This window comes from Barbus barbus (assembly GCF_936440315.1).
Source record: "Barbus barbus genome assembly, chromosome: 13".
Classification (NCBI taxonomy): domain Eukaryota; kingdom Metazoa; phylum Chordata; class Actinopteri; order Cypriniformes; family Cyprinidae; genus Barbus; species Barbus barbus.
The window spans coordinates 28477592-28490853 of NC_136741.1; the positions used below are offsets into that span (position 1 = coordinate 28477592).

General features: G+C 38.7%; 1 protein-coding gene across 2 annotated transcripts in view; it reads left to right on the plus strand.

Moving 5' to 3' along the window:
* The window catches only part of LOC306879066 (RIPOR family member 3-like), a 48241-nt gene that overhangs the window by 19650 nt on the left and 15329 nt on the right, over nucleotides 1-13262 (plus strand). For both annotated transcript variants that reach the window (XM_079431755.1, XM_079431756.1), the window contains exons 3-11: nucleotides 7053-7202; nucleotides 7299-7377; nucleotides 7493-7516; nucleotides 7690-7743; nucleotides 7843-7992; nucleotides 8245-8308; nucleotides 8388-8431; nucleotides 10012-10137; nucleotides 10765-10910. In XM_079431755.1, coding sequence (XP_079287881.1) covers nucleotides 7053-7202; nucleotides 7299-7377; nucleotides 7493-7516; nucleotides 7690-7743; nucleotides 7843-7992; nucleotides 8245-8308; nucleotides 8388-8431; nucleotides 10012-10137; nucleotides 10765-10910 — 837 coding nt within the window. The remainder of the gene's footprint in view (nucleotides 1-7052; nucleotides 7203-7298; nucleotides 7378-7492; nucleotides 7517-7689; nucleotides 7744-7842; nucleotides 7993-8244; nucleotides 8309-8387; nucleotides 8432-10011; nucleotides 10138-10764; nucleotides 10911-13262) is intronic.

Here is a 13262-nt window from a genome sequence, read left to right on the forward strand (position 1 = left end):
TCCGATAACACGTGAATGCAGCATAAGAAACGATGGCGGAGAAGAAAGCATCGCATTCTGGGGAAAACACAACTACCGTTAGCTGCCAGCAGTCTCTGTTCCTTACCCTCATCCAGAAATGGCGAGTAGAACATGACGGCAGCGATAGGCAAATAAATTCCATCATATTTCGATGGCGCCGAAAAAGCGTGGAATACAGCCATACAAAATCATTATGCATTAAACGTAAATAAATTAAAACAGCAGCCAGTAACACACCTGCTCTTTCTGAGTCCATCATTTGTGCTGTCCAGCGGGATATGTGAATAATGGCAGTTAAAAAATATTGACCACAATTCTTAGCGTGAAGAAACTCTGCGAGTTCATCATCACTTCCGGGTCGGGAACGCTGTGCGCGTTTAGCTGCCGCTCTGTACCTGGACTGCTTTTTCTGTATGTTTTCACCCCTCTGCTGGACTATTTTTGGTCTATTATTTGTTTCGTCTACTCCGCATGGCTTTTACTCTGGTTGGCTATACCTGTTGATACCATCATGCCTCGGACAATAGCTCTCCTTTTTTGCTTTGTCTCTTTCCTTTTGTCTGTAATGGAGTTGGAATATTCATCGTCTCAGTTAAGAACTCTGAACTGTCGCTCGCGCCTTTACCTGGCGATGTATGACTACTGTCGGCGGCTAGGGATTCTCCGATGTCCTCGATATTTACATCGCTCCCCACGTATCTTCATGCACAGATCTCGCTCTAAGCCTGATGCCCTTCCATGCATCTGGTCTGACCGTGGGAAATCATCTAACGTTAAACGAAGTGCATCTCCTACTAACCGTTCATCGCAGCGCTCTCTGATTCATCTCACTGGTAGCAACTGTCAATCAACCTCGTCGTCAAAATCATCTGTCTCGTACTGTCACGCTGCTCTTTTGAACTGTCGGTCCATCTCGGATAAAGCCCCTTACCTCAACGAATTCATAACTGACAATTCCCTTGACATTTTGTTTCTCACGGAAACTTGGCAAGTTCCAGACGACTTCCTGCAGTTAAACATACTCACGCCTCATGGATATACTGTAAGTATTTGTTCCAGGCCAAGACTGCATGGCAGAGGAGGTGGTCTCGCTGTCATCTACCGTGATAATCCCCGAATCACACAACTCGACTTCCACGACACTGATACATTTGAATACATGGTTCTGAAGGTTGACTCTCTTAGTATCGTCTTACTCTATGGTCCTCCTAAACCATTTTCAAACTTTTTCTCTCAACTTAGTGAATTGTTAACCCTCGCCTGCTCCATGTCTTCTCCTGTTCTCCTGCTTGGTGACTTTAATCTACATGTTGATGTTGTTTGCTCTGACACCACTCTATTACTGTCTGTTTTTGATTGTTTTAATCTGTCTCAGCATGTTTCTTTTTCTCATTCTCATGGTCATATCCTCGATTTGATCTGTACCTCAGGGGTTGGTATTTGCTCCATCTCTTCCTCTGATACTGGCATCTCTGATCATAAACTCATTGACTTTAATTTTAGTTTGCCTATACATGTGAAATCTTTAAAACCTGTTATATCCTACTGTAATTGTAATAATATTGACATCTCATCATTTTGTTCCTCTATTGTTTCCTCTAATCTTTCTGATGTATTTGATCTATCTTCTCCTTCACTGATTCTTTCAAAATGTCTGTATTATCTGATATTTTGTCTGAGCATGCTCCTGTTAAAACTAGAATTGTTCCTTCTACTCACACTTCTCCCTGGTTTACCCACGACCTTCGTATCCTTAAGAGTTCCGGTCGTCGGCTTGAGTGTCTCTATAGGAAAACTGGCCTCACTGTTCATCACCAAGCCTTTCTTGAACATCTCAAAAATTACCCTCTTCCATAATCTCTTCCGCACCTTCGGCATCCCGGAAGATGTCGTCTCCGACCGTGGGCCACAGTTTGTCTCCCGTGTCTGGAAGGCATTCTTCAAACTCCTCAATGTCACCGTCAGTCTTTCCTCAGGGTATCACCCCCAAACTAATGGCCAGACTGAGCAGAAGATTCAGGAGATTGGGCGATATCTCCGGGCCTTCTGTCATGACAACCAGCACAGCTGGAACCGCTTCCTCCCGTGGGTCAATTATGCACAAAATTCCCTCAAGCAAACCACCACCGGCCTCACCCCTTTCCAGTGCATACTCTGCTACCAACCCCCTCTGTTTCCCTGGACCGAAGAGCCCGCCGATGTTCCAGCTGACGACCACTGGTTCCGAGCGAGTGAGAGAGTTTGGAACTCATGCTCAAGTCCAACTCCAGCAGGCAGAGCGGAGACACAAGACCTATGCAGATGCCGGTCGGTCTTCCACCCCCATTTATCATCCTGGAGATAAGGTCTGGCTCTCCACCTGGGATCTGCGTCTTCGCCTGCCCTGCCGGAAGCTGAGTTCCCACTATATCTGTCCCTTTACCATAGAGAGGCAGATTAATGAGGTCACCTTCCGTCTCCAACTCCCTGCATGGTATCGTATCCATCCAGCTTTCCATGTCTCACTTCTCAAGCCTGTCTCTCCCTCTGTCACAGAACCCGACGAGCCTACAGTACCTCCTCCTCCCAAGATCATCGAGGAGCCCCTAGTCTACAGGGTGCAGGACATCTTGGACTCTTGGCGACGGGGTGGTCGCCTGGAATATCTTATTGACCGGGAGGGATACGGGCCGGAGGAAAGATCCTGGGTGGCCCGGGACGATGTGCTGGATCCCTCTCTCCTGTAGACAAAATTAGGCAAACTGAATTGTTTTTTAAGTTGGTCAAAGGAAGCAAAATTGTTATGTATAAATAGCTGGTCAATCGTGACTAAGCCTTGTGACTTCCAAATATTGAAGGCCCCATCAAAAAGAGAAGGTGGAAAAGAAACGTTACGGGCAATGGGTGCAGCTAAAGAAAGACCCTTAAGCTGTAGAGCTCTGCGGAACTGAGTCCAAATCCTCAGCGAATGTTTAACAATTGGATTCTTAATAAAGATACTATGACTGGAAGGGACAGGAGAACAGAGCAAAGATGCTGGGGAGCAACATATAGCCTCTATTTGGACCCAGAGAGGTTTACACAATTGCAAATCATGTTGCACCCAATATAATAAGTTTCTAAAGTTGGCTGCCCAGTAGTAAGTTTGAAAGTGAGGTAAAGCCAAACCTCTCACCTCCTTTGGCTTAACCAAATGCTTTAGACATATTCGTCTGGGTTTGTTATTCCAGATAAAAGAAGAAATAATTTTTTCCAGACTGGAGAAAAAAGACTTGGGAATAAATATGGGCAAACATTGAAAGAAATATAAAAATTTGGGAAGAATGTTCATTTTAACTGCATTTACCGATCCTATTAGTAAGAGGGGAAGAGGTTTCCATGATAAAAACAAAGATTTAGTTCAATAGCAATAGCAAATAAAAGTGGGGATAGGGGACACCCCTGCCTTGTGCCCCGACACAATGAAAAAGGATCTGAAATAATATTATTTGAGCGTACAGATGCTTTGGGAGTGGCATAAAGGAGCTTTATCCAAGAGATGAATTTTAAACCAAATCCAAACCTCTCCAAAATGTTTATGAGATAATCCCATTCAATGCGATCAAATGCTTTTTCAGTATCTAGAGAGACCACAACTTTGGGATTGTTGAAGTGAGGTGAATACAAAACATTAAAGAGGCGCCTAATATTAAAAAAATAATGCCTGTCTCGAACAAAACCAGTTTGATCCGGTGAGATTACTCTATGCAATGTTTTTTTCTAGCCGAATAGATAATATTTTAGCTAATATCTTGTAGTCACAATTTAATAGAGATATGGGATGGTAGGAACTACAGTCAGGGGGGGGGGGTATCTTTCTTAAGAATTAGTGAGATAATAGCTTGATTAAAGGTTGTGGGTAACTTAGAATTTTGAAGGCTCTCTAAAAAAACATGAACAAAGATATAAGAACAAACTTCAGGAACCCTAGCGCGAAAATCCACCCCGCGCCTTCGAACTAAGCTAACACTCCCCCAACTAGAGTGTACGCTACCCTGAGGAAACATCCCAATGTGCGTGCGAGAGATTGTGGTTCTTACCTCGGACGCATCTCCGCAAACAAATACCAAATACACCAAATACAACCTAATACAGATAAACAAACCCTACAAAAATAAATCTACTCATATTAAACCACAGAATTAAGTGCTGTCAATAGTCTGTGGACCAGAGAAAATGAGACATTAAGTTCCAGTACTTTGTACCTATTCAAGCAGGTAATAGGTGTTGTTTCACAAAAGCCATTGCAGCCGTTGGGGTATCAAAATATGTTCAGCGCCATTCTTTGTGATTCTGAATCCAGTTAGACCCTTTAGACCGTACTTAACATCTGGCATAGACCTCAGAACTCAGAAGAGGTTTCACCTCATAGTAAGCGGCACGCTTTTTGGAGATCTCAGGCGGAAAGTCCGGGAAGACGAACACAGTTTTGTCTCTGAACTTAAGCTGCCCGCCCTGGCTCGCGTTCCGCCAAATATCCTCCTTGACGTCGTAGTGATGGAAACAGATTACGAAGGCTTGAGGACGACTACCTTCTGCAGGTTTTGGCGCAAGTGTACGATGAGCGCGAGCTAGGAGTGGAGGTTCATGTAGATCAAATATTTCTGCCAGAACTTTGTTGGCTGTGGGCCTTCCAGACCTTCCGGAATTCCCACTAGGCAAAGATTGGATCTGCGGGAACGACACTCTAAGTCGGGGCACTTGGCTTGCAGTGAAGTGATCTCTTTTTGAAGAGAAGCAACCGTTGGTTTGAGCGAGTGAAGACTGGTCGTCAATTCTGAAGTAGCGGTCTCCAGGCTCGTCAAGCGATCACTCTGGGATTTGAGGTCTTCTTTCAGAGACGAAAATATGTTGTACATTTCTTCTTGTACCAAAGGAATTTTGCCTTGAATTTCAGCGGCGTGTGCATTAAATTTTGCGTGAAGTCCACTTTCAAGCCAGCTAATAGCAGCCATAATCGCCACACCCTCAGGCGTAGAAACTTCATCACAGTTAGCCGTTTCCAGAGACGAGCTGTCGGTAGCAGCTGAATCGGTCTTCTTTTGTCGTTGGGCTTTTATAGTCATCGGTGAAACTCAAATAAGCTTGCAATAATTATTCAAAAGCCGAGTTTACGGAGCTCATGACTCATGCGGCCTCACATGGTAGACGCTAAACCGCCTCGTGTGGATATTTTGTAACCTAATCTATAACCTAAATTATAGGCCTAAATAATTTGGATTTTTTGAAAATTTCACTCATTTTAAGTATGTCCTTTTAGTGACTAACAAAAATTATTATTTTTTTGGAAAAAGCATGAGGTTGCACCAAAACAAAAACCTCTGAGATTAATTAATACCTCTGAACGTGTTTAATAGATTAATCCAAATACATGAACATTCCCTATTTTTTCCCAGTTTTGTAACCCATTTTGATTAACCTTTATTTGCAGTTGGGCGTAGTCAAATGAGTGCTCTATGTCAACAATTTTATGTCTGTTTTCACTAAAAGAAATTCCAGATTACTCATCTTGAGAATGTGTGCAACCTTGTTGGGTAGTGACTAATTCATGTAAGCAAAAAACATGAATTATGTTACAGTCAATTAAGTTGTTTTCCACTGGAAGTTGTTTTTAACTGGTAAATACTTTTAATTTTAAATGCATACTATTACTAATACTTATAATACACTGAAAGTATGTTAGGATGCAGAGGGCTGAGTATAGAAAATAAAGCTCTTTATTCCTGAGAAAAAGGGCGTCACATGCGACATTGTCCACTGAGGGACCTCGAGTTACAGCGGACATGTCAGTGATGGAGACAGGAAGGAATATGCTGATGTGAGAGCCAGAGCTTGTGCTATTAGTGACCCCAGTGCAGCGCTGAGGAATGCCTCCCTAAGAGCACAGTTTATTTACATTGCAGAGTCATTGGGTTTGTTATGCTGTGTAAGCATACACTGTCAGAACATGGCCGAAATATGTAGATTATATTGTGGCTGTAACTAAAATGGGATATGAGGATTAAATTCAGAATATAAAAACATATGCTACTGTTGGAATTGCTAAAGCAAATGTTGGTTTTGGGAAGAGATTGATACTTCTGTTGACCAAAGTAGTATTTAATTGACCAAAAATACATTCAAAACCATTATTAATGTTCAAAATGATTATATTAGTTTGAAATAACTGCAATGCGATCTTAAGAACATCATTTTCAGCAGCCATTACTAACACTGTTTAGGAAAGCATTCTAATGTGCTAATTTTGTAATAGAGAAGCTGTTCTTATTGTCCTGGCCAGCTGAAAACCATTGTGTGCTATTTAATGAAGTGTAGAAATTGTAATGCAGTGTCTTCCAATCATTGCATACACTTGAGAACGTCAATTTTGGGTTCAGAAAAGGCCAAAAGAAACAGCTTACTCTATAAACTTGTTATTTGGTTCTTTTGAGAGATGAAGATTGTTCTTGGGTGTGCTGTCATTTTTGATTAATTTTCAAAGTTTTTGGTAAAAATTGTTATGTTCTTGAAAGTCTTTTATGCTCAACAAAGCTGCCTTTAATTGAACAAAAATACAGTAAAAGCATTAATATTTTGAATTATTATTATTATTGAAATAACTGTTTGATATTGAATACGTTTCAAATATAATTTATTTCTGTAATGCAAAGCTGAATTTTCAGCATTATTGCTCCAGCCTTCAGTGTCACATGACCCTTCAGAAATCATGATTGATTCTTATTGATTTTTTGTTCAAGAAACAAAAGAACAACATTTATTTGAAATAGAAATATGATATATAGAAAAATATGTAATATATTTATTTGAAATAGAAATTTTGCAGCATTGTAAATGTCTTTGTCATTTAATGTCATTGTCATTGAAAATGTCTTTGGTTTGATTTAATGCATCCTTGTTTAACAAAAGTATTCATGTCTTTAAAAAAAAAACTATTTAAGTTCAACGTTTACAATAGTTTATACATAACCCAATTTTATTTAATAATTCAGTCTTTTTTCCATCTCATCCCACAGACTTTCCTCGGCTCGTAGCTCTCTCCGCACAAAAGTCGTAGCAGGGAAATCTCCCAGAATACCCTCCTCGAATCGGGTGGGCAGCAGCATCTGGGGGCAACAGCCTGAGCAGGTGGACAGAATCTTCCAGGCGTTGAGGAAAGGGCTCAAGTATGTGCAGTCATTGCAGCAGAGAAATGAATGGGCTCATGCACCACACACACTAGTCTTGTGAATGTTAATGTCATCTCATCTCATCTCATATAGGGACTACTTGGAAAACCATCAAACAGAGCTGGACTTCCTGTCATCCCAGCAGAGAGACACAAAGAGGAACTCCAGACTGGTGAGACTTTTTTACTTAGAATAGCTTTACACTCTAGTCTTAAACCCTAATCCATTTTATTTTATTTTTTTCATTATTTTTGAATGAATACAAAATGTTATTCTTCATTCCTCAGGGTTTTTTCTATGACCTAGAAAAGGTAAGTTGTCAACAAATGCTGATATTCAATCATTTGAGTGTTTTTCCCTTTACAAAAACATATTTTTGAGCCTTTTTTTGTTAGTATTTGTACCATATAGTTTATTAAAAATTGCATTTAAAGCCAAAGGTTACAAAATGTAATGCTTTTTACATCCTGCTTGCCTACAACAGGAGATACGAGCCTTAGAGAGATACATACGGCGCCTTGAGTTTCAAATTAGTAAGGTAACACAGCTTGAAAATACTTTAATTTGGTTATATATATGAACAGTAGTCAGATGTGCTGAGAATAAGCCTGTATCATGTGAATGTGGATGTCAACAGGTTGAAGAGCTGTATGAGTCCTATTGTATCCAGTGGCGGCTCTGCCAAGGAGCTTTGAACATGAAGAGAGCTTTCTCTCTGTCCCCGTCTTCACGTCAGTCTAGAGAGAGTCTACTGGAGCTGAACCGCAACCACAGACACAGCCTGGAGGTGAAGTCTCTTTTGGACACCATACACACACAACAAACAATAAGTAAGCCATTTGTGTGGTCGTTTTCCCAAAAAGCGTAAACACTGTGGCTCGAAAAAAACATCCCGACCAGCCCAACATAACACTTTATAATCACTTTTCCTTTGTTAACGTGATATCTAATCAATGCACTGATTAAAAAGAACCTGTTACGTAAATTCAAACATCTCACTTCAGAAACATCTCTGTTTCACACTCATCTATACCTGCAGGATATGTGTGTAATGGAAGGAGAACTGGAAATCCTGCTGGGCGAGCTGCAAATCAAAATGAAAGGTACACAGCACCTCACATATGCAGGAGTCTCCTAAACATCCTACTCCAGCTCATTTTTTCTCTCTTCTCTTTGAGGCAGGGTTGATAGGATTTGCTAGACTCTGCCCTGGAGATCAGTATGAGGTAAGGAGGTTTAACCCAACGGCCTACTGTTGTTAAACTTCTCACCCTCATGTTTCTCCAAACCTGTATAACTTTCTGTATTCTGTGTAGCACAAAGGGAGACCTTTAGCACAATGTTCATGCTGCTGTTTTTCCAATGAAAGTGAATGAGGACGAACATTGATGATCTCCCAAAATTACAACAAAGCTCCATATATGACTGGAAAAAAGAAAGCCATATGGGCACGAGGGTGAATAAAGGATGATGATCTATCCATTTAATACATAAAAGTAATAAAGATGTGGAGGCATTCCACCCCTAAACATCACTCTTAATCCGAGGCTCACTGTTCATTTTGCATTTGATAGACACAAATGCATGATGGCTCTTTTATGTGAAAATAATAGGCAGAAATGACATATTTCACCAGCTATTCAGATTGCATTTTTAAGGCCAGGTTTCCAATGACTTCATGCACAATGGAATGCGGTCTCAGGAGCCGTCAGCCGGCTCATGCATGAGACCACACATTCACATGCAGTCACCCCAAAAAGTATTTGGAAAATTAAGACAAAGAATATGAATTTCATATAAAAATATATGCAAACATTATCTTAGACCCAGAATTGTTTTATTACGTTTAACCTAGAGCGATATTTAGTGGTTGTTTGAAGTTGATCACAATAACAATAGACATGTTCATGCAACTATGGATGTTTCAAAACATTTTCAACAGGTTTTCTTGGTTTTGAATGCCAAGTCTACTGCTTTTTATTTAAAATCAAACTTTTCTTGCTGAAAATTTAGCTTGTAAAGTGTGCTTTTGCGATCTTTCTTTAACTCTTTCCCCACCAGCGTTTAAAAAAAAAAAAGTTGCCAGCCACTACCAGCATTTTTGATCATTTCCACAAAATTTTCATGGCCCCCAGAATATTTTTTGTATGATTATCTAAACATGTGATACATCAAAATAAATGAGGGGAGCCTCTGCTTTTAAACAAAACAAAGTGTTTTATTCTAGCTTCATGGAATATTTTTATCAACACTTGAATGTGGGTGAGTTTCATAAGAAAAGCGACATTTTGAACAAAAAGCTATCAAAAGCTATGTCCGGACCAGATTCAGAAAGAGGATTGGGTAACGTTTGGCAGTTTTACATGCTGAATAATTATTGCATTATTTTACACATTTATCTGCTTACATATGTGATTGCTTATTTCTGCTGCTTCTTCTCCTGCGTTTTGATCCAGACATTCAGTTTCTTTCAGAAAATGTGTAATAGCACTTCCTACCATATAACAGTGAAAACATGGAAATCCAGAAAATTTCGTCAATGGAGGGGAAAGAGTTCAAATTAATGCCACTTGGTTTGATATTTTGATATATAATGCACTGAAATTCAGTCGCTTAGGAAAAATTACATTTTAAAATACATTAAAGTAGAAAACAGTTCTTTTAAATTGGAATACTATTTGACAATATTCCTGTTTTTGATCACATAAATACAGCCTTGGTGCACATAAGAGAAAATCATGCATCCTCAAACTTTTGAACGGTAGTTTAATGTCCAAATACTCATTTTGCATCTCATTTTGTGTAGGTGTTGATCCGGCTGGGCCGACAGAGGTGGAGAATCAGAGGGAGAATCCAGACAGATGACAGACAGCTGTGGGACGAAGAAGAGATGGTCTTCCTCCCTCACATCCACGGGAACTTTGAGATTAAGGTGAGCAAGTCCACCTATACTCACGCGCACACCTGAGCAAATAGCACTTCCTGTCGAGGTCACCTGTGGGGGTTGCGATGACAGAAGTTTCCAGGGCTTTTGTCCTTATACTGTTTGTTAGATCTGATTAGATTGTCATATGACACAATAAACCTCCCACAAACCCCTGAGAGAGAACGATAGAGATGTTTAACAGACTTCATGAAGCTTTTGGACCAGTGGAATAACACTTATGAAAGGTTTGATTGTCTGAAATTGATTCCATCCCTGAAAATATAGAAATCAAGCCAAACTACTACAGATGAAAACGATGAATCCTCTTTGTCCATTTTTAAACCCCTGCCATTCAAAATCAGATCTCAAATATAAAATTCCAAATTAGTTAGATTTGGTTACACATCCAGATCCAGAACACCCAAGCAACCACCAAGAAAAAAAAAAACACCTACCGCGGCATAATGATGGAGTCAACTTTTTTGTTAGTGCCAACAGTACAGTCCATCCTGAGAGACCTTTGGGCCACCATACATGATAAAACAGAAGGTTAAACAAATCATTTCCCTCAAAAACTCTAGTCAAGCCAACAACATCTGCTGGATCTTAAGGCTTTTGTGAAATGTCCTGCAGGTAACAGAGGTCAAGGGGTTAAGCTCTATCCTGGTCGGCATGGTAACGTGCAGGAGTGCGGATTTTTTCACAGCACGTCCGCAGATGATGGTTGTCGACATTACAGAGCTGGGAACCATCAAGCTACAGCTAGAGGTGGTTTGGAAGTAAGTTTACAACACTCACAAACTTTTAAGAAGTGTTAAATGTGCTGCAAAATACTTGAAAGTGATTGATGGGGCATTTTAAGACATTATTGACTTTATTTAATGTCAGTGACACCGAACTTTTACACACATTTTGTACACTTCTGTATAAAAATTTGAGTTCAGATTTTTTTTTTTTTACAGTTAATACTTATATATAGCAAGGGTCAATTAAATTGATTACAAGTAACAGTACATACTTTACATTCAAACAAACTATTTATTTTTCAAATAAATGTAGTCAATTTGAACATTTTATTCATCAAAGAATTCAGAAAAAAAATTGAAAATGAAGCAGCATAACTGTTTTCAACATTGATGATAATAAGAAATGTTTCTTGCACATCAAAGCAGCATATTAGAAGGATTTCTGAAGGATCATGGAGTAGTGATGCTGAAAATTCAGCTTTGCATCAGAGAAATAAATTCAATTTTAAAATATAGAATAGAAAACTGTTATTTTAAAATGAAATAATATTTCGCAATAATACTGATTTTTGCTGTATTTTTGATCAAATAAATGCAGCCTGAGTGAGCATAAGAGACTTCTTTCAAAAGCATCTTTAAAAAATCACATTTGTAAGAACCGTGAATGAGAAAGGCCTTCATAGGGCAAGTTTTTCAGCAAATAACAACTTCAGTAAGGCTTCTGAAAAATTGGATTGTAGTGCAAAAGTGGACTGGTCCTTTTTGTTTTTTTAAGAGCTTGACAGCACTTAAAACAGTACAGAATGATACTAGATGCAGTTACAGCGAGGATAGACTTCATATGAAAAGCATAGATGCCGTGACGGTTAGCTTAATATGTTAACTTCTGGATTTCACAAACATGAAAACAGTAAGAGTGCTATTTGCAGCATATTTTAAGATTTTTGTCATGTAATTGAGTAGACAAGACACTGATCTCACACACAAAGACACCCCCTGTAAGTGTGCCGCTGCTATCGGCTAACACACACCAGCTGTGGAAGACCAGCTGACTGCAGAGAGATGGATAAATAGTCCATCGCTGCCCCATCCCTCTCACTCACCCCGATCCAATTACACTGCTCTTTACACAGTCCCGGTGGAAAAGATTTTTCAGAGCCTCTTTTTACAGCGTCACTAAATTAAACACATCTCACAGTCTGTTCAGCATCTCCACGTTCTGCTGTGACCGTGTGTGTTATGTGTGTGTTAGTTCACTGCCATCGCATCATTTCCTCTGGTTCTGTTTAGTCTCTGTTAGCAGTGCCACTCTTCATCAAACAGTGATGACAAACACACACCGTGCGCAATCAGAACCTGAGTGAGTTTTATTCATACCATTTTTGATACCTCTCTTCTTTAGTGATTAAAACAATAAATGTCAGGAAGTATATGTAAAAAAAAAAAATGGTTTGGAAAAAAACTGAAAACCACGTGAATGCTGTTTTATGTTGAATTCAGATAAATAACAACTATTTTAATTTAGTATGCAAATAAACACAGGAAAAAAGACCAATCACAATTTAGCTTGAAAGTTAGATTAAAATTAAGGTTAGATTTTGTGCTAATGGGAAATTATTAAATATGAAAATTAATGTATAACATTTATTAATAACACACCTAAAAAAATATTTAATTAAAAATAAATAATTAAATTAAATTAAAATAATTTGTTTGTGATGCTTATCAAAACTGCTTTTATTGAATAAATATACAGTGAACCAGTAATATTATAAAATATTACTGCAATTTTAAATGAGTGTTTGCTATTTGAATATGTTTTAAAATGTAATTTATTCCTGTGATTTAAAGCTGAATTTTCAGCATCATTGCTCCAGTCTTCAGTGTCACATGATCCTTCATAAATCATTCTAATATGCTGATTTTCTGCTCAAAAATATTTCCTATTATAATCAATGTTAACACTTAGGCTGCTTAATATTTTTGTGAAAGGATTCTTTGATTAATTGAAAAAATTAAAAAAAATTGTAACATTGTAAATGTATTTACTGTCACTTTTGATTAATTTAATGCATCCTTGCTAATTCTTTGCTGAATAAAACTTTAATTTCTTAAATATATATATATTGTTTGTTTTTGATTACAAATTTAAAAATATAACTTGAAAGTAATTTTGAGCATTGGGTGGTAGTTTATTGTAGGGTAAATGTAAGTATAGGAGACTCAGGGACACTGAGAATTATGATCAGGGTTAGGAGTGGGATTATGGGTAAGGTTATGTTTAAGATTTATGGGTGTTGTGTAGGGCTGTGGTTAAGGTGGGAGGTGATGTTACACCTACAATTGTGACAATATATGGGCAACAACTAGCTAGATCAGTAGTTA